The sequence below is a fragment of the Sparus aurata genome, chromosome 11 (assembly GCF_900880675.1).
Source record: "Sparus aurata chromosome 11, fSpaAur1.1, whole genome shotgun sequence".
NCBI classification, from domain to species: Eukaryota; Metazoa; Chordata; class Actinopteri; order Spariformes; family Sparidae; genus Sparus; species Sparus aurata.
In genome coordinates this window covers 4,926,879-4,949,103 of record NC_044197.1, presented here as the reverse complement: position 1 = coordinate 4,949,103, position 22,225 = coordinate 4,926,879, and the positions used below count along the sequence as shown (strand labels likewise).

General features: G+C 42.8%; 1 protein-coding gene across 1 annotated transcript; it reads left to right on the top strand.

Annotated features, from left to right (window-relative positions):
* Positions 1-1,473: 1,473 nt before the first annotated feature.
* On the top strand, positions 1,474-9,632 carry lrrc8db (leucine rich repeat containing 8 VRAC subunit Db). The gene is made up of 2 exons (XM_030432818.1): positions 1,474-1,978; positions 5,083-9,632. Exon 2 carries the CDS (start codon positions 5,085-5,087, stop codon positions 7,638-7,640), a length of 2,556 nt encoding a protein of 851 aa, XP_030288678.1. The 5' UTR covers positions 1,474-1,978; positions 5,083-5,084; the 3' UTR covers positions 7,641-9,632.
* The last annotated feature ends 12,593 nt before the right edge of the window (positions 9,633-22,225 follow it).

Here is a 22,225-nt window from a genome sequence, read left to right as displayed (position 1 = left end):
ATACGTAATCGAATGTATAAATGTGCTTTAAGCCGCTGTTAGCACTATCGTCGTTTTAGCTAACTTCCTGTATGTTTTGCAGTTAGCGATCCCCTCCGTCCTCTTAATGTGGAGCAGTGATAAACAAACATAGCAGCAAACAGGAGGGTCCTGCCCTTCTTTCCAGGAGCAGACAGGACCACCTCTTTATGGAGTTCTATGTTCTGATTGGATAAAGTGGGCAGGGATACCAGAAAAATTATTTTCTCTTTTACTGCTTGAGGTGACAGAGAAACATGGTTTACTGACAAACATCAAATGGCATTTATTGTGATTACTGTTGGAATATGGAGCTATTTAACAATTATTTAAATTAGAAAAAAATATTTCCCCTAGCAGCTTTAATGTGCAAAGATACAGAACACACAAAACAGGTGGTTTGAATTATGACAGAAGATATTATTAGTTAGATATTAGTTTTAAATGTGTTTTTTTTTTACTCTTAAATTGTATTTTAAAAAATGGGGAAAAAATCTGAATTTACAACTGGATTATTTACTGGGAGGTTTCATTTTGACATGCTGTGACTTACTTAGAGGTAATTAAGTTGTTCTGCATTGCATTAATATCACAACATCTAATGACTTGCCCCCTCAAGTGGTTGCCAGTTTGTTGCACTGACTAATGTTATTAACACTAGCTAGCAAACTTTAACATCACTAACGCTAGCTAGCTAGCTAACATTAACATCACTGACACAAGCTAACATTAACATTGCTAACAGTGACTAACATTAACGTCGCTTACACTAGCTAACATTAACATTTCTAACAGTAACTAACATTAACTTTGCTAACACTAGATAACAAATTAACATTGCTAACAGTAACTAACATGACCGTCACTAACACTAGCTAACACATTAACGTAGCTAACAGTAACTAACATTAACGTCACTAACACAAGCTAACATTAACATTGCTAACACTAGATAACAAATTAACATTGCTAACAGTAACTAACATTAATGTCACTAACACTAGCAAACTAACATTTCTAAAAGTAACTAACATTAACATTGCTAACACTAGATAACAAATTAACATGGCTAACAGTAACAAGGTGGTTCTTTCATAATGTTAGCTTACGGGAAAAAGGTATTTTTGGGCCTTACTGCATCACTCGTTGCAAGTACACCATTTGACCACCATGAAAACAGGCTCGTGTTGGGCTCATACTGTAGAACTACATGATACCAACAGCATTATACTATTGGCTCAGAAACCTTGTAAGAAGCTGGAACAACTGTCGGAATTCGTACGCAGAGTTAAACAAAGCAATAATTTCGGGCCATATATAGGTCCCATCCAAGAGGCTTCTTCAGCTCTGAACTGAACTGAAGCATCTTGGATGAGAATCATCATGGTGTTTGTTTGTTTTTTTTGGTTTTTTTTAGGAAAATCGATATGTTTACACATTTTTACAAGCTCTGTAGCTTAATTATCTTTTTTTTTTTTTTTTATGGTGTATGATAACATGACCCGTAAAATTTCCCGCTCCGCACTTTGACGACGGTCCCTAACTTGAGCGGGTCATCTCCCTCTCCTCTGTCAATCCATCATATCTGCTCCTGATGTGAAATAAACAACACCTGCCGCCACATTAGTCCAGATTCATCCCGAGCACTACGACGGACCACGATGCTGATTGATGGATCATGATGAAACGCATTAAGAACCGACGGCGACGGAGCGACTGAACATCCAGACCGAGTCCACCTCCAGCAGCTGGTGCCGCCGCGGAGAGGACCCGACCATCTGAGGCGGAGTGGGGGGTAGTCGGCTAAGCTGCTTACAGCCCCGGCCAGCAGGGCCCACGGTTGAACAGATGCAAAGAATGGACGGTTTCATCACCGCGGCGAAGCATGGCGTATAAAAGGAGGCGTTGTTCGGTAACGTTACTGCCGCCATCGACATAACTGGACCAGACCCTCCTGAAGGTGCGTATCTGTGGAGTCACGTTCAACCGTTAACGTTACCAGTTAGCCGTTAACAGTTAACCGTTACCAGTTAGCCGTTACCAGTTAGCTAGTTAAACAAGTGTAGTGAAGAATTAGCGGTGTTTTTTTATTATTTTTTATTTGTGGGTCGAATATTTCAACAAAGCCAGCAGCATTTGTGGCGCACTCATGGGCCGTGAACGTGTCATGATGTTCTGTAAAGGAACCCCAGATTTGTGTGCTGCGTTTACGGACATCAGGTCCAAACCTCTTGTTTCTGTATCTGTGGATGCGTCTCGCTGCTGCAGCCGGTCTCAGCCTGCTGCAGCCTCCCTCCACACACACACACACACACACTCTCTCACTCTCTCTCTCACACACACACACACACACACACACACACACACACACACGCTGACCTTCATGTGCTTCAACACACACAATGGGTTTCAGTAGCAGGGCTGGCACCGTCGATTTAATCTCATCCTGTCATGTATTTTCTTTGTATTTATTTAATTATAATGCCAAACACAGACACACGCACAACATGTGAAGGCTCCAGCAGTGTGACAGTGACTGTAAACTGAGGAAGGTAGCAGTTAGTTAGTGCACTTAAAGGTAAAAGGTGTGTTATGAATAATTCACACTACATTAGGGTCAGCAGATTGAGTGCTGCCCGCGGTACGCACCGCCTCGAGTCTACAGATAGTCTGCCGTGTCCTAGTTCAAGGGCAGCGTCTGCCTTTTAAATCCATATCTGTCTGACAAGGCTGTTCTCCGTCCGGGCCTCCTTCACATGTGGCCTAAAAATTGTAGGACATCACCAAAGTATTCCTCAGTATCCCAGCATCCATTGTGCACTGGTAGTTTAACACATACTGCGTTTTTTAGGGCCAAATTAAATACGATTTTGGAAGTTTTTAAAATCTGATATCGATGTATGATCGCTTAAATGTGGTAATCAAAGACCGAGATATGTTTAAAAAGAAGCAGGATATTTCTTTTTAACAATTACATTTATTGTCTAAATTTATCAGTGCACTTGTACATTAAACTTTACTAAGAATTTGATAATTATAAATCACCCCAAGCATCTTTTTCTGCATCATTATCTCTAAATAGAGAGTCTACGTATTGGGGAAACGTATACGCTGACACCAATCATCAGCCAGCCACTATATTGGTCAGGCTGTTGTCACATGTGCTGTCACCAGTGCACCCTTGTCCCCGATAACTGGAAAATACAGGAAATATAATTGATCTATGTGATGTACAAGTGACCAGATCCACTAAATATCTTCTCACAGATAGTGTCTCTAATTGATTCCAGCGGTCTGTTTACTTACTCTTTATGCTTTTCTTCTTTCCTGGTGTTTTCTGTTTACATCCTGTGGTTTGTTCATGCGAGTGTGTCTGAACACATCTGAACAAACCACGGGATGTAAACAGGACATTAACTCTGCTCCTTCACCACAACACAGCAAGTATTTACAAACAGATTATTGTGTTAAAAAAAATGAGGTTGTGGGGATATTCTCATAAAACTGCAGTTTTTTTTGTAGAATCTGTAAATTTTTTTAGCTGAAAAATAGGGGTTGACCAATATGTTTTTTTCGGGGCTGATTATTAGTAATCAGGAGGAACAATAACCCATATTTGTAACTGATATACATCTGCAGTTAAAACAAAAATCTAAGTGTTACTGCAGTACAGATTTGAGGCACTAAACTTGAGTATTTCCATTTTCTAATACGTTTTTTTTTCTCTGCAGATTCAGATTATTTAATATTGATAAGCTGTTACTAGTTACTAGTGTAGCCAATCAGGAGAGGACAACTCTAACCCGGCAATCGGACACAAAAACAAAGATACCGATAGACGGTTAAATGCTGAATACTGCGCCCTGATAATCAGCCAGGCCGATAGTCAGTCTTCCCCTGTAGAAAATCACAACTCTGCAATCTCAAGTAATGTTCTGCTTTCCAGAACTGTATAATGTTTACCACTTTGTCACTCACATATGGGTAAATTCCTGGTAGTAATGACACACCATTGGTGTTGCCCTTTGTAAGACATCTGTACACCTGTCTACGTCCTGTAAGGGAGCTAAAGCAAAGTAAATAAAAAAAATACTTTGTTAGAAATAGTATTCCAAAGACAAAGATGGCATTGAGGATATTGATGGATAGGATGAGAGATACTGTAGATTGAATAAGGGGATGAAAGCGCAGACTTGTGGTAACCTACAAGTGTACTTTACTGCAGAAAGGCAACTTACAGCTGCCTGTGACAAAGACTATTTGAAAGCTTCTTTGCCATAACTTACACTTTCCTTCCTGGAGCCATATTCACACGGGACTGCTATTATCTGGGGACAGCTAGTTATTTGTAATATATGCAGAAATTGTCTCTGATCTTAATCCTGAGTGAATCTGCCATGTCCGTAATATATAAAATATATTATACTAAACACAGATGTCATGTTATAATATTAGTCCTGTGTGATTCGGTATCTCTGGGATTCGGGTTGAATTTCCTTTTTAAACATCTGTTTGTTGTTGTCAGACAACTGAACATGTAAGAAATTTGATCACGGTTCAAAATATGCTGAACAGCAGTCAACAGCTGTGCTGTTAGATCACCTACAAGTGATGACAGCGAAGGTTGGGAGCAATGAAAGGTTGTTTAATTCAACTACAGCCACTAAGCATCTTTTACTTTGTCTAAATGAGCTGCAAATGTGTATTTATGCTTGTAACACATGCAGAAAGTGAGCAAACAACTGTAAACTATATTATTAATGTGGCTGGAAGAACAGATGCTCCACTTCTGAAACGGTATCACGCTCCTGCCTTGACATCATATTCGAGATATTTGAGAGTAGATTCATGTAAAATACAGACTTTGCTTGTCCCGTGTGAATGCACCACACAAAACACAGATGTTAGAAGTTAATTTCTAAATCACACGAAGTCCCCTGGTAACACTAGGAGAGGTTATGTGAAAAAAAAAAATCAATAGGTCAGTGAAATTCCAAAAAAGGATTGCAAAAAACCTACTGGGATAAACTCTCCTGAGAATTATAATCATGTTCTCTGTTTCAGGAATGTTCACCCTCACAGAAGTAGCATCTCTGAATGACATCCAGCCAACTTATCGAATCCTGAAACCATGGTGGGATGTCTTCATGGATTATCTTGGCATCGTCATGTTGATGTTGGCCATATTTTCTGGAACGATGCAGTTGACAAAGGACCAAGTGGTTTGTCTTCCGATTCTGGAACAAACTCCGGAAGCAACTGGGAGCTTCTTAGGACCCCAACCACCAGAGACCGCTGACAGTTTATGGAACAAAGAAAGCGCCATCGGAGAGCAAGCAGCTCCTCTGATGGCTAAAAGGCCTCCGGATCACATCGCCCCCACAATTCACTTCACACCGCCGGGTACTTTAGGGCAGCCTCAGCCTACAGGTGTCAGGACCAAGCTGGATTTTCAGCAGTACGTTTTCGTCAACCAGATGTGCTATCATGTTGCCCTTCCTTGGTATTCCAAATACTTCCCATACCTCGCCCTCATCCACACTATTGTATTAATGGTCAGTAGCAACTTCTGGTTCAAGTACCCAAAGACTAGTTCCAAGATAGAACATTTTGTTTCCATACTTGGAAAATGTTTCGAATCACCGTGGACTACCAAAGCACTGTCTGAGACTGCATGCGAGGATTCGGAGGAGAACAAGCAGAGACTGGCTGGTGCCTCCTCCCTCCTGAAGCATCTGTCCATGAGCAGCGAGGAGGGGAGTCCAAACCAGTCCGCCCCGATGCTGACTAAATCCGGGGTCACGTTTTCCGTAGAAAAGCTTGTGAGTGAAGTTCCCTCCATGACCATACTGGACAAGAAGGATGGCGAGCAGGCAAAAGCCCTGTTCGAAAAAGTCCGCAAATTCCGTGCCCACGTTGAAGACAGTGACTTGATTTACCGGCTGTACGCCCTTCAGACAGTCATCAAAACGGTCAAATTCATTTTGATCCTGTGCTACACGATGACGTTTGTTGCCTCGATAGATTTCGACCATGTGTGTGAGCCTGAAATCAAGCATTTGACTGGATACGCCAGGTTCCATTGTACACACAACATGGCGTTCATGTTGAAGAAACTCCTCGTTAGTTATATTGCTCTCATATGCGTTTATGGTGTAATCTGTATATACACACTGTTCTGGCTTTTTCGACGACCACTCAAGGAGTATTCCTTTGAAAAAGTCAGGGAGGAGAGCAGCTTTAGTGACATTCCAGATGTTAAGAATGACTTTGCGTTCCTCCTCCACATGGTCGATCAGTACGACCAGCTGTATTCCAAGCGTTTTGGTGTTTTTCTCTCCGAGGTGAGTGAGAACAAACTCCGGGAGATCAGCCTGAACCATGAGTGGACCTTTGAGAAGCTGCGGCAGCATGTGACGCGCAACCCCCAAGAAAAGTTGGAACTCCATCTCTTTATGCTCTCCGGAGTGCCAGATGCCGTGTTTGATCTCACCGATTTGGAAATCCTCAAACTAGAATTAATCCCAGAGGCCAGGATAACAGCTAAGATCTCACAAATGATAAACCTCCAGGAGCTGCACTTTTATCACTGTCCCGCCAAAGTTGAACAGACTGCTTTCATTTTCCTTCGTGATCACCTCCGGTGCCTTCATGTCAAATTTACAGATGTTGCTGAGATTCCTAGCTGGGTGTACTTGTTGAAAAATTTAAGGGAACTGTACTTGGTTGGTAACCTGAACTCTGAAAACAACAAAATGATCGGACTCGAGTCTTTGCGAGACCTCAGGCACTTAAAGATTCTGCATCTCAAAAGCAACCTCACAAAGATCCCGACAAACATCACGGATCTGTCTCCGCATCTGGTCAAGCTGGTTGTTCATAACGATGGTACGAAGCTCTTAGTGCTGAATAGTTTGAAGAAAATAATGAATCTCGCTGAACTGGAGCTGCTTAACTGTGAGCTGGAGAGAATCCCCCATGCCATCTTCAGTTTGACCAACCTTCAAGAACTGGATCTAAAATCCAACAACATCCGTACCATCGAGGAGATCATCAGCTTTCAGCACCTTAAGAGACTGACATGCCTCAAACTTTGGCACAATAAGATCATCACCATCCCATTGTCCATTAGCCACGTCAAGAACCTCGAGACGCTCTATCTCTCACACAACAAGCTCGAGTCTCTGCCCGCATCGTTGTTCACCCTTCTCAAGTTGAGGTACCTGGACGTTAGCCACAACTCTATCGCTGTAATACCGCTGGAGGTCGGCTTCCTGCAGAACCTCCAACATTTTGCCATTACTGGCAACAAAGTCGAGGTGGTTCCCAAGCAACTGTTCAAGTGCACCAAACTGCGGACCTTATGCCTCGGCCACAACTGTATCTCCACCATCCCGGAGAAAATAAGCCAACTCTCGCAACTGACACATCTGGAACTGAAGGGAAACTGTCTGGATCGTCTCCCGGCTCAGCTCAGTCAGTGCGGCCTCCTGCGCCGGAGCTGCCTGATGGTGGAGGACCACCTCTTTGACTCGCTCCCCATGGAGGTCAAAGAGAGCATCAATCAGGAATCTAGTGTTTCTTTTCCAAACGGGTGCAAGTGTTTAAGTGACGGGCGGTAGTCACAAAGCCATGCAGTTCATCTTAGGTGTACAGAAGTCTTTTTTTTTTTTTTTTTTTTAAACCATGTCATTAGAAAACAGTAGTTCAGAGTACAGTATTCATGCTTCATGATGTTTTAGCTACTTATAAAATGAATGCACCACAGCACATACAAGGTTGATGCCACTGGAGACGTTTTAAGTTAACTTTAGAAACGATCATGGCTTACGTCAAAATTGTTTATTTTGTTTTTCGTTAATGTAGGTGCATAGTAGCAGTTAAATCATTCTGCTTATATTTTTTACCTTTTGTATGCAAAACTGTCCAAACTGGATCTATGGAAATGTGTATCATCTTGAGACAACCCACCTTTTTACCTGTATATTGATTCCCTTTTCTTTGCATTAACTAGATACACTAGATAAACATCTGACCTTCCTGCAGCGCAGGGAGTTTTGGTTTTATCAAAAACCTCAGTCAGGTTTGTGCCTCCACCCAAATAAAATGGATGGAAATACAATTGTATCCGCAGTGTTTACATCGACAGCAACATTTCTTTTCAGAAACTGTGTCCACACTAGCTCTGGATAAGACCTTGCAGTTTTATTACACCTACTTTTGATCAATATAATATTCTCAGTAAAACCTGTTTACAGCAAGTGTGTTAATTAACACGAGTGACCAGGACATCGCTTCTGGGAAGATATAGTGTTGTTGTTGAACTTTCAATGCTGCAAACAACATAAACAAAATCCAAATCTATGAGACCATATTCACACGGAGAACATGTTCCTCTAACATCACTCTCAGGTTGGGTAGCTTGGATGTTGTGCTGCTGTGTTCTAGGTTGCCAATAAAAGTGTGGAATCTGCCTAATCACAGGTCACATCAAGGTAAAACAACATATTTGATAACCGATTAGCTTCTGTTAGACAACAATTGTGTTAGCATCCAACCACTGCCTAGCTAATGTCAAAGTTTGATGGTGTTACACAGTTCAGGAGGCAAGAATTGATTCTTAAATATCAATACACATCTTGAACACGTGTTCAAACCTGTTAATGAATGTTGCAGTAATGTTGACTAGGAAGTGGCTTAATGCTAACTATAGCTATGTTTTAACTTCAAAATATGGCCCAATGTCCCTCCAGATTTTCACTTTCAATAATTTTTTCATCCATCGGTAATTGCCGGATTCTCTACATGTACAGGACTTGCAACCTGGAAAACAGCAGAATAACTTTGTCCCAGCTTCCAACCCCTGAGCATGACGTCAGAGGAAAATGGCCACCGTGGTGTATGACAGACAGAAACCTCTGATATAGATATCTTAAAAACTAAAACAATCTGCAAGCATGAGTTAATTGGGTGAACTGACCCTGTTAAAAACTATAGCATCCATGAGGAAGACTGCAAAAAGTGGCTGAAAGCTCCATAAAAGGATAATAAGTGGACCTTGAGTTAAGAATATTTGTGCTGCTACTGCTTCTGAGTTCAACAACGACTCTTTCACCCTTCCATGGCAGTGTAAACCACAAACTCTCACATTTGCTGCACACAACAAAGTGAACTGAACTGTGTCACCTTGTATTCTTACCAACAGTATGCATTCCAATTTGAATATACTTGTGATACAGAACACACTGATCCAGGTTCACATCTGATCCTTTTCTCTACTTCTAGAAATGTTTGGAATCATGCCATTTTATTTTTGATACCTTTTTGTTTATTTTTTCACAGTAGCCATTAGTCGTTTTTTCATTGTTGTGTTTTCTTTTTCGTGTGTACAGCCAACCCACGATGACCTGTTTTTCATTAGTTGCACATTTGCTTTCCTTTTTTTAGTTACGTTTTATTCTTGTAATCAGTGTTATGACATGCGTTTTGTGTGTTTTTTTATTTGTATGTATTTATTATCTTCTTGTGTTTTATCTGTTCCTCACTCTGCACAGCACTTTGTAAATCTGGTTTTAAGATGTGCTACATAAATAAAGGAATTACTTGATACACTATTATTACCACTGCTACTATTTTATAACTAGAAATTGACACATTTGGAATTACGTGATACAATTCTACTGTTCAACCTTTATTTCTTAAAACACTGTAAACCCCATGAAATTCATATTTAAATTAATTGTTTAAACAGTGTGCAGACAATATTTTCTCATCACTCAGATGAGTAACTGCTTAAAAACACTTTCATCAGCCAGCAAGTCTTCGTTTTATAACCTTTCATTTCATTTCTAAATATGGTGATTCATAGAAATGCTTTTTTTTTCGGTTAGGAGCAGATAATAATAATAATAAGACAGTATTAGATGTATTTGTCAGACTTTCTATGCTTCGTTAACACAAGATTTTACTACATATCAGTTATGTATTAACAGTAGTTCAGGCTACATTTTTAAAATTGGTGTTTTAAGTACATACTTTAAAATCACAGCCCCACAAGTTTCCTTAACAGCTCAACAAATAAAAACCGTGAACAGTCTTGACTTGACACAGTGCTCCTAAACTTTTCGTCTGTCTTACAAGACAGTTAGATTTACGTCACCAACACGAGACTTTAAGCTCCACAGTTCAGTGTGGTTTGTGATTCTGATGCCTCCTTCAGCTACCAACAAGATCCAAAGCTTATTATGATATATATAAATATATAATATGATGATGTGAAACCTGAAAAAGGTCACACATTGTGCTCGTTCTCTGTTAGAATTAGTTACATCGTGAGGTCAGAAAGAAGCCAGAAACTTCCTGTTCCAGTAAAATCAGTGTCACAGTATTACTTCTTCTTCTGTAATTGTCATGCAGTATTTGCTATCATATGAATTCCTATGATGACAAATTTGGGTTTCCCCCTCCCTGGATTCCAAACTTCCCGTTTGCCGTAATACTAACAACATTTTACAGATCATAACCCGTCATCGCACGCTACAATAGTCTGTACACTTGTTTTAAAGGAGACTGAGAACATGTGTATTTAGTTGAAATTGTACTCGGTCCAAAACTTGATCTGATCAGTAAATGCTGTGTTGGTACAGCGGGTTACACATTTCTTGGTTAGTGCTGCTCTCTGGTGGAGATAAGTTGCCATTACATGTTATAACACAAATCTTTGTAGCTGTCATGTTGAACGTCACTGTTGTTTAAGATGTGAGCTAAATCTAAATGTTGTTTCTGCCGACCAGACAATCATTCTGTTCACATCATTGTTGGTAATCAATTAACCCTTCCTCTTGTTGTTGAATTAATTAGGTGATTATTGAACGGTATTTCATACATCAGGGTTCGTACAAATTTTTCAAGGTCAAATTCAAGCACTTTTAAGGGTCATTTACAACATTTTCCAGCACCTTATGGCTGGGGTAAAATTCATATCTACAGGAATATATATACTCATGATTTTTTTTTTTTACTTTTTATCACAATTATGTACATTGTATTATGCTGTAAACATCTAAAATGATGTTTCATGACAGCAAAAGCTTTAGAAATTAAAGGAGAACACAAAGTTTTTTATCCAAAAAAAGGGAAGCCACTTGGTGTTCTTCAGGTACACTTGCACCGGGACAAAGAGAGACCTGAGAGCACCCTGTAATTTTCTTTTTTGACATAAACTTTTATAAGCTTCTCGCTTATTCATCAAAGTTTATTAATATTGAACGTGTCATCAGTCCAAATTGCATCAAATTCACCTTCTCCTCAGCCGTCCTTCTCTATTGCTACCAGGCTGCATGTGTGATGACACACACACTGATTTTATTTCTCCTTGTAATAAGAAAACTATCCAGTCTGATCCCAATGTTGCCAAGACACAGGGATGTCATGTCGAGCACTTTCAAGCACTTAAACTAAAATCCAAGCACTTTTCAGACCTTGAAAACACAACATTGAATTTCAAGCACTTTCAAGGATTTCAAGCACCCGTACGAACCCAGATACATAATGTTGCTTTAAACAAATCATGTCTGCTCTGACAAATGATTAAATATGAGGCTCAGTTGAATCACAGACGTATGAAAGCTAAAGGCCTGCAGGTCACGTTGTTCACAGGTTGGTCTGATACAATACACCTTAAAAAACGCATTTCAAGTTGCAAACATTTAACATAGTTATATATAAGGACTTTATAAAGATATACGCAATATGTAACATTTCCGCATCAGAATGTCTGAAACCTCCAGACCTTTGGTACGTTTTGTGTTGAGTTGTGCACTTTTATGAACCCAAATGTTCACAGGAATATTCAGACTCAGAGAACTCTATAATTTCCTAAAAAGTAAAGGTGCGTTTCATTTTGTCGCCCGTCGCTGTAAGCTCTCAGGGAGAGTCAGAGAGTGAGGAAGAATGCGACTTTACGTGACGTGAATGAAGCTCGTCTTGTTCGTCGGCAACAGTGACGACGACTCCCATGATCCCGCGCTTCTTCATGGCATCATCAAATGACACCTATTGTTTTATAGTTTTGATTAAGAGACCCTGCAACAGAAATGACACACTGCGAGTTTCAGTGTTCATGAATGCATCTGTAAACAACTGTAACTCCTTCTACGACGCTAACACAGCATCAGCTCTAATTATGTATAATCATATTTTTTAAGTTTTGAACTAAAGTAAACACAATTAATAACCAGCCTGTAAAGTTCATAAATACCTTCAGACACAATATAAGATGTGTTCATGCCTGTTACCACATGGCTTCATTATATAGTGTTGTCAAGACTCATGAAACTTCTAATTGTTGACGACTCCACTGATAAGCACTTAAAATGTATTTAAAGGGGCAGTATGTAGTTTTGGAGAGGAAATCCAAAGAATGTTGATGTTGACAATATTCTTGTGGTAATAATACAAACTCAGAATTATTTATTGTGTCCACAACTGAGTAAACAAGCTGTTCTCAGAGGAAAATAATCTCCGCAGAACGCTGTTTGTTTATATTAGGCGGACCCCGCCACCTTATCTATCTTTACAGTATGAAACTGTGTTGTCCTTTAACGTCAGTGTGTTTATTCAGTCGTGAAAACAATAAGAGTTTGTTTAGATTGTTTAGGCACTAAAAAGGATTATATTTCTTCCCCAAAACTACGTATTGCACCTTTAAAAAAATAATAATCTAAGCTCTAAAAATTGTGTGTTTGTTGTGTTTTCTATTCTGCACATAAACGTTCAATAGTTAATAATTACTCAGATCCTAGTTAACTTTAAATGTTATGCACCTTTTCAATGTATCTGTATCCTGCTGATGTTTTTATATAACGTCACCATCACAGCAATCATAACCTCTACAGTTAAAGTGTGGTCAGTTTTCCATCACTCGTGGGCATTTCGTTCCAGCCTCGCGCCTTCAGCCGAGGATCTTCCTCGCATTCACAAATGCAAACAAACAGACTGAACCACACGGAGGGCACACATCATCAAACCGGACCCGATCGTGACCGTTGTGCCATTTGGCTCCTCGGCTCTGGGCCGGGAGGAATAAACACACGCCGTGACAACTCTGGATGAGCAGCCGAGAGGGAGGACTCGTGACCGTAAGCCGGCCTGACACCGGGGTTGTTAGAAGTCTGCTCTCAGGTGGACGGAGGAAACAACAGCGCCTACAGTCCAGCCTTCATTACTTCCTTGGAATCGAGCGATGGCCTTAGCGCTCGTCACAAACACTTAGCGTGCGCTCTCCGCCCTTACAGGACTGCACTGCCAGCCATGTTTGCATGAAGTGGTCATCACGGAGCCAACGGCCCGTCAAGGCCTCGCGCCGCAACCTGGGGGACACGGCTAACACGGTTTTTTCGATTTGGAAAAAGCCTGACTGGCTCCTCGATCTGCGCATCTGTGTTTTTCCTTAGCGAGCGCACAGTTTGACGCGTCAGCCGAGGAGACAAGTTATTGCTTTAACGACCTGCTGTGTATTCTCTGCTTCCTGTTTGATGAGCGCCGCCTGCTCCGTCCTTGGCAGACAACATATTTTTTAACAAATGCAGGTGTTTATCGAGGATAATAAGCAGCTTGTAAGTAGCGGTTTCTCTGCAGCGAGAGAGATTCATTTGAATCCCGGGCTGTTGGGGCCAATTTATTTTTCCGTTCCTGGTATTTCTGCTAATAAGACATAAGCATTTATTTTGAGTCGGTGCGGCTGCGCTGGGAATTTTCGGGTCTGTATGCGGCCTGCTACTGCGCCGATGCCCCGAGGAAACCGGCAGATCGTCAGCGACAGCACTTTGTGAGCACTTGCACAGCTGATGAGCTGTAATTACGTTTTAATTATTTCTGCAGGGCATCATTCTCTCCCGACGTGAACCCCCCTCCCTCCCCACCATCCCCTCCCCCACCGCCTCCACCACCACCACCACCACCGCCGCCACCCCGCCTCCTCCTCCTCCAAATTAAGACGTTCAGTATTTTGAAAACATTTGGTGATGAAACTCTCGTCAGCGAAAGTCCACTAATTACTGCACAGCCTCGTGTCAGCGCCCATCGACGGCGGCTTTGATGTCGGCTGCCCGGGATGATAATCAAGGGCACAGATCGCATGTGATTGGCTGTAATTGGGACAAGTTGTTTTAAAAAAAGGGCACCACATGACTTTGACGGGCCGCCTCGCACAGCCGCCGCCGCCGCCGCCGCTCCGAGACACTAACCCCACCCTCCCCCATCCCGTGCCCACGGGTGAGGAAGCCTTGTCACTTATTAAGCAGGCTGTTGCCATGAAGTGACAGATGTCCTGATGTGATCTGTCTGCATCTTTGGCCTCCATCTGTCTTGTTAGTACAAATAGTTAAGGATGGTGTGAGCAGGGAGCCGTTGTTCTTTCATATATGTTAAACGTATTGTGAGCTCTTGTTTCTGGGAGCTGAAACCGGCTCCCCTGGCAATCCCTCCACAGCAAATCTCTCAGCTCTTCTTTTTCCACCCCGTTTTTTATTTTTTTTATTATTTTTTTATTTTTTTTCCAAGGTTTGTCTGCCTCCTCCACCACTTTCTGCAGGCCCTGATGTTTAGGGTTCAGTGCCACTGAACCATATCTGAATCTCCATTTTTGCTCTGCTTTGCTCCCTGCTTGGCAGAGAAAGATTAGGGGCTCGGGTCCTGAGGTGCGTATCCCACCCTCTCTCTGGTCCTCACACCCTCCCTCTCCTCAGCCATCCTCGGAGATTCAAATCCTTTTAGCTTCTTCCTCAGGTAAAATTGCCAAGGACCTTGTGAGCCCTGGGTTCCCCTGGAGGTAAAATCTATAATGGAGTTTTGATTTGAGCAAGAACAGCCTTGAAAATGGACTTCTTTAACCAGGTAGCTGCCTCGCAGAAGGTCAACAGTACTCCGGGTGGACACAACATGCCACAACAGTGTTAGAAAAAGGCAGAACAAAGGAACAGTTTTATTCCAAAGAAAGTGACCTGTAGACACTGTTGTAAATAAAAAATCAAAAGCGCTGCGTTGCTTTTGTAAAATACCTCAAACTGAATTATTCAGCATCACTTTTAGCATCAGGTTATACACAACTCACTGCTGGCAGAGGGATCTCTTATTTAGCCTCACGTCCATCATGGATTTATTTTATCTGTCAGACACGACGACTGCATTTAACAACAAATGGCCGCAAATGAATGAAATTGGCATGAAGCGGTTGATCAGCGAACATCTGGTGAATGATGGGTTGTTTTTGGTTGTTTTTTTTGCCGCCTCGACTCAAAGATAGAGGGCACCACAGCCTCAGTTTTGGAGACACTGCTGTTGAAACATCAGCACTGAGGACCGGAATCGCTTTGTGTGTTTACAGTTCAGTGTTTTGTTTTTTTTTTCTATTTTCATACCGACCCTAACCCCGACTTCAGAGGGTCGGGGGTGAGGTTCAGGTCGGGGTCAGGGTCAGGGTTAGACACAAGAAGGGTTAGGAAATATCTTATTTTGGCTTAAATAGCTGCATCTGGTGTTTTTATTGTATTTTCTAATTTTACACCAAACACAACCTCAAGTCAGAGCCTCAGAACGGGGGTTAGGGTCACAGGTTTGGGTGAGGGTCGGCTACAGTTGGAGTTTACTGTATTTTCTAATTGTATGCCGACTCTGACTACGAGCCAGAGGGTCAAGGTTAGACGTATGAAGGTCGGGGGAATATTTTATTTTACATTAAACAGCTACATTTTGTGTTTACTGTATTTTCTAAATCTATCCTAACTTTAGACGAGAGGCTTAGAGCTGAGTACGGGTAAATAAAGGTGAGGAAAGATTTTATTTTGGACAAAAAAGCTACATGTCATGATCTACGCCATGGTGGTTAAAACCAAAAATGCTAATAATAAGTATTTATGATTAGCTCCAGCAGCAGTTCCAGTAGTAGTGTTAAACATGCAGCATGTAGTTTTGGGGCAAGAAATTGTAATTGGAAGAGAACGCTGATTATTTAAAATCTAAACAAGCTAAATAAACGACAACACAATTTCAAACTGTTTTTACTTTGTTTATTTGTGGCGGACCCTGCCACCTTCCCACCTTCAACGGTGTTCTGTGGACCTTCTCTCCTCGTATTTATGACGAACATCTCTGAGTTTGTATAATCACCTCATTTAATATTGTAAATATTAAAATCCCAAGGTTGTATCCCTTCTCCAAATCTACGTAGTGCCCCTTTAACGGTGTTATTGTTATTTTGATTCCCCTCCAAAATCATTTTCCCAGACGTTTCGATCGGAAAAGCCGCCGCCTAATAGAAATCTAATTAACGTTGCGGTTAATCTTCGCCACAACACCAGATGTTGTGCGCTCGCTCCACGAGTGACAGAGTTTCAGGATTTCGAACATTTCACACAAATATGCTTCATTACCACTTTATTGATGTACCCTCTGCTGACTTTCAATTATTCATCAGCCACTCAAAAAAAAAGGGGGAAAAAAAAAAAAAACTGTTTGCTCTGCCTCAATTTATGCTCCGTATCAAAACAGAAATCACATCCCTGCCGCAGCTATAATCTTAGTTAATCAGCATCATTTAATGCACTTAGCAGCAGTGTTTCAAATTCAAATGAAACACTTGTGCAAAAGCAATCGCCCGTCTGCCCTAGTTCTCATCGATGGTGGGTTTGTCAAAAATGATGCAATTGGTCATTACCTCACATCAGACGCCTCGGAGACATAATTCTGCCTGACAGTTGGATCCGAGCTTTGACAGCCTCGAACTTGTTGAGTTTTCTCTAAATACTTGCCATTGCAATGAGTTAAACATCCCCCGGAGGCACCGCAGAGTTTTCCTTTTGAACAAACACCCGAGGGACGCCAAGCTGGGACTGCACGAGGAACTGGAGGTCTTACGGAGAGGGCTGTTTGGGTTTATCTAATGGTACAATGGGTAATTTCTTCTGCCACTGCAGAGGGAGGGGAATAAAAGAGGGATGAAAAGAGAAGAAGAGAGTATGTTTAAGAGAGAATCTTTATCTGGGCTTAATATCCCATGCTCAAGCAGAGTGGAGGATTTTTTTGTTGTACAGATCTCTTTTGTCAGATCCTACCTACCCATGGAAGACCCAGGGGCACTCTAAGAACATACGCATCACCTAGATTTGCCTTCCAGCCCACTTCTCTCCAGCGATTGCACCCTCTCCCCGCTGGCTTCTTTGTGTAGACGAGACGAGCGAGCATTTTGGAAATCAAATCTCGGTTTGTCGGCGTAAAACTGGAGCAGACTTCAATTTGAATAGATTTACTTCGACATAATTGTTCTGAGCACATAAACGCGCCAAAACCCCCCCCCCCTCTTCTCCTAGCGCTTCGCCCCGGTCGCGGCGCAAAACTGGGTTGAACGGGGAGAAACACTGCGAGCGTCTCCCCGGCTGCACCATTGAGAATCCCCCCCTCGGAACGGGCGATCTGAAGTTATATACGATCAAAATGTCTCAATTATAATCTGAAATCGGCGTCTTCTTTTTCCCATTATCCCCTAGTTTTCACGCTTAAACCGTCTTTTTTTTCTTTTTTTGTCTCCGTGGCGCTCAACCCCCCCCCGGAGCGGCCCGAGAACCTTGAACGCAGCGTGGCTGGTCTCCGAAGGCCGAGCCACTTTGCAAGGGAGAATCCAGGCAGGTACAGCAGTCATCATTGTCAAAAAGGAGTGCACAACACTGCTGGGACAAAAGGAAGGTGCTGGTGAAAACATGAGGTGAGTGGAACAGGCTGAGGTGGAGATTGGAGATAGGCAGGGGGGGGGAGGGAGGGGAGGGGAGGGGGAGGTTGAAGAGAGTCCCAAAGCTCCCTGCCAGTGATGACCAGAGTGTCCATCAGCGAGGTCTCACGGGTGCCCACTGAAACAGCAGCGCTGGCAGAACTAAAAAACACCCACCCTGGGAAAGTGCTTTTTCTCCCGCCAGACGCCGAGTGATGGATTGGGCCGGCCAGTGCACACAATGCATTTGTGAAGAGAGGGAGAGTGAGGAGGGCAGCATGGGGTGTGTGTGTGTGTGTGTGTGTGTGTGTGTGTGTGTGTGTGGTGGTTGGGAGGGGGGGGGGCAAGGTCTGTCAGAAAAACACTTCCACTTTACTCCTAGAATGTACTAAAATATTTAAGAGTTCGATATTTATTTCATTATTCCACACATCGGATGTGAGAATGGACATACACACAAATGGAAAGCGTGCAACACAAAAGGTTTAAAGTCACACGCGGAGTGCCGCACGCCGTCCGAGCCGAGACAAAGGAACGCCCGGGCGAATGTTTCAACGCGGCCGCCGTGTTTTTTTTTTTTTTTTATGTTTTTGTGCAGCAAAATTCGGAAATTACCAACTATTAAATGACAAGGCCTCGGAAAGTTAGAGCAGATCTCCAGCTCGGTGCGGCGTCGAGGTTTTCCTTCCCCCCGCTGATGGAAACGCTTCTACTTCTGCGAGATGTACGCGCCGACCGCACCTGCCAACCTCGAGAGTCAACAGTATTGATTAAACCGCCGCATCCTCTCCAATCCATCCCCATTTCCTTTGAAGGCGAAAATCATCCTTGATATCTGCCAACAGCTTACTTACTTAGGGATTTCTTCCCTTTCCATCTAGGTTGTATTAATTAATGCATGCTTTTCTTAAATTAGCCCTCTGAGGAGCTATAACTCAAATTCCTGTATTTATGAAAGTAATAGGTTGGAAGGGGGGGGGGAGGAAAAAAAAAAAAATGCTAAACTGAAATAATTATGCAGTCCAACACTTTGCTTTGAGAATAAACTGCGAGAAACCCGATGAAATATGAATGTGCATTGGGTGCAAAGATAGTTAAATATTTACAATCCTGTGTTAGTCCACAACCCCAGTAAAGATGCTAGTCAACTGCAATAATTGCTTCACTGCGAAACTTTGCACTTGATCCGCGGATTCACGGGGCGTCACGCAAGTTCACGGCGCTCCCCTCCTCTCCCGTTTAAAGGTATATATCCTCAAAAAAACCGCTGCTGCGATGCCGCGTACGCTCCGTTCTTCTACGTAATGTAATCAGGCAGGTAGTTGCATCCTAAGCAGCAGCACATACTGCAGCTGAGAAAGGCCACGCTGCGGTAAAGATGTCGAGCGAGCCCCCTCAGGGACTGATCTTATATCAGGAGACTGTATATTTCTGCGCTAAAGAGGCTATTCAAACCCACCAATGCTTGAATTATTAAAGACACTGTATGTTTTTCAAAGCCTTGATTTAGCTCTTTTTTTTTTTTAAGGGGGCGGGATGTGTTGGTAGTGGTGTGGCCAGGGGTTGGGGATGGGGATGGGGATGGGAGAGGGGGGAGACGGGGGGGGGGGAGCTATCAGACGCTGGATTGTTTCTGTGTTCACCCCTCCCTCCGTTGGCCCCCCCCCCGTCTGCCAAAATGGCCTTTTACCGGCTAAGCATGCTTTTACTGCCCGTGAAGGGTTATTTTTTTGTTGATGAAAAGGATACGCCGCCTGGGTTAAAGCGAAACCCTTCTATTCACAAGGTTGTTTAATACTTTCCCCTCAGTTTGGCTTATAAATTTATCATCAGTAAAGTACACGAGCGGTCTCATGCCGTCGTACAGGCTCCAAGCTAAGTGGCTCAGGTGGAGTGAGTGAACGGAGGGACGGAGAGTGGGAGGCGGAGAGAAGGGGAGAACAGCGAGAGACAAAGAGTGAAAAGAAAAGCGGTTTAGCGGCGGTTGATCCCGCTCCGGAGTGGAGGAGTGTGCACTCGAGGTTTTAAGACGCTAAAAGTCTTAAATTGGCTTTATCGATGGCTCTCTTGATTCGGAGATGCAGTACAGAGGCCTCGCTTGTTAACAACGTGTATGTTAATGACTTGTATTAGAACTGATCAATCTACTTTGGATGCAAGCGCTTCCCATCGCTTTGAAGCAAACGCATTGATTGGCGAGAATATAACAGAATTAAACAATCGGTCCCCCCCCACCGCCCCCCCACCGCAAGTGCAGAGCGGAGCCGTCTGGAAGAGGAAAGGCTGCCTCGCTCTCTATTAATAGATCTCTAAACAACATGGCTGCTCCAACACAGACGAGCACATCGACACTGAACTGCAATCCACAGTGTGTGGCGGGAAGGAGCTGGCAAAACCCTGGATTACACGCAACGGCGACGTTTTTTATAAAAATCGTCCTTTTTCGTCGTGTGTGGCGAAGGAATGATCGTGGTTATGACGAGCAGAGAGTATGGTTAAAGGGACAGTTCATGCCAAAATAAAAAAAACACATGTTTGTACCTGTAGTGCTATTTATGGTGTGAGTCGCCATGTTTAGGATATATCGTCCGCCTTCTCTGGAAGACGATGGAGCTGGATGGCGCCATGCTTGTAGCATCCGTAAGCAAAGCGGCATCCAGGAATTAGGGTTGCAAAATGAAATAAATATTGGACTTATGCTCCTCGGGTTGCCTGAAAGACAACAAATGAATGCTACATAGGCTATTGTTTGCTAGCACATTTGCTATTTTGACTTTATAAGACGGCAACATGTCGATTTTGTGCGCGCAGCTTGTTTCTGCTGCCCCCAAGTGGTCGAAAACATAACGCAACGTCTGAGATTTCCTCTAGCTAAAACAAAAAACCACGAACCCTGAGTTTCTTATGACAGGATGCTGTTACACCTGATTGCTCTTCTCACCTAACGAGACCTCCCATCACTACCATACGCAGATGTTTCAGATCGTAGCGGTCGTTAAGAAGCCGGTGTAAGCGGTGTTAAAACGAGCGGATCCCGCGCATAAATACCTACAACCTCCACCCGCACCACCTCTGCTCTCTGCTCTCCTCGTCTGAGCGCTGAGGTGTAAAAAGATGGCGCTGCTGTTTATGGATGCAATTCCAGGTGGAATATTGCTGATGCATTGCCCACCAACCAGATGTCTCTCCTGAATTAGTTACCTCCGGATCCTCCCTGAATACCAAATCAGGGGGAATCATAGAAGTTGGGCACAATTCTGATTTATTCCTGCAGTGCGGGCCTCACGCTCGGATACAGCATGTAAATCAATGACATTTATAACAATTTCATCATATATATATATATACGGTATGTAGTAGTATGGATATTGCAGTTTGATGCTTTATTGATTTGTCTCTTACAAGGATATCATGGATGAATAAATGATGCGGCCTTGAATTAAAGGTGCTGCTGCTGCTGCCGCGTCTGACATCATCCCACCTTTTGGGGGTTTAAACGAAAATCTCTGAGCTACCGGAACACAATGCAGGGTTGCAGTTGTGTTGCAAGTGGCACGACAAGGTGGTCTAGACTCTCGGCCCCCCGTTCGATCACGCTTACATCATTTCCCCTCTTAAAGTGGGAGGGCATGAAAACAAGTGGAACTCATGATATCGCCCCCTCTCCTCCTCCTCCTCCTCCTCCTCCTCCTCCTGTAGCCGACCACACGGCCCAGCCTTCCTTTATTGATAGTGGAATGCTTGACAAAGCAGGGTAATTAAAGCAATAGTGCCGGTTGGGTTTCATTGATAAAGATTGGAGCCGATGCACCTCTCTGTGGTGTGTCAGCAGCAGAGAGCTCCCGTCCCCTGGATCCCTCGTTCGCCTTTCATCTCCCCCACTCAGCCATGAAAAATTCATCCAAGACCTCCAGAAATATTTATTGTAAAATCTTAGGGAGAAGTGGTAGCACTGAAAAATTCATGGCCTTATTCGCCTCCAACAGCTGTGGACCCCTTAATTAATTTGATTGCTCACATTACACAATAAATTCATTTATACAATATTTATCTGTCCTTTTCCTCAACTTGGGCTAATCAAACAGACACACATACAAAGCTAGTCTGTTATTTTTTTCTTTTATTCTTCTCTCGCATGCAGCGAGGAATATGTTCCTGTGTCAATTTGGTTATCCAGTGAATATTACAATACCACTGTGTGGAAGACCCCGCAGGGTAGGTGTGATATACAGTGTGTGAAACAGCGTCAGATACTTTATCAAACAATATCACGAGAATATATTCTTTTAATCTCGTGGTAAATTACTTAAATAATCTGCAGAGTGTTAAAGCCTTTTCTAGACACAGGCATTTACTACTTGTTATTAACGTATGCACACTGCTGCAGAGCATTTGCGCAGGGGGGAACACATATCGGGACGGACCTCGATGTCAGCAGATTTCCTG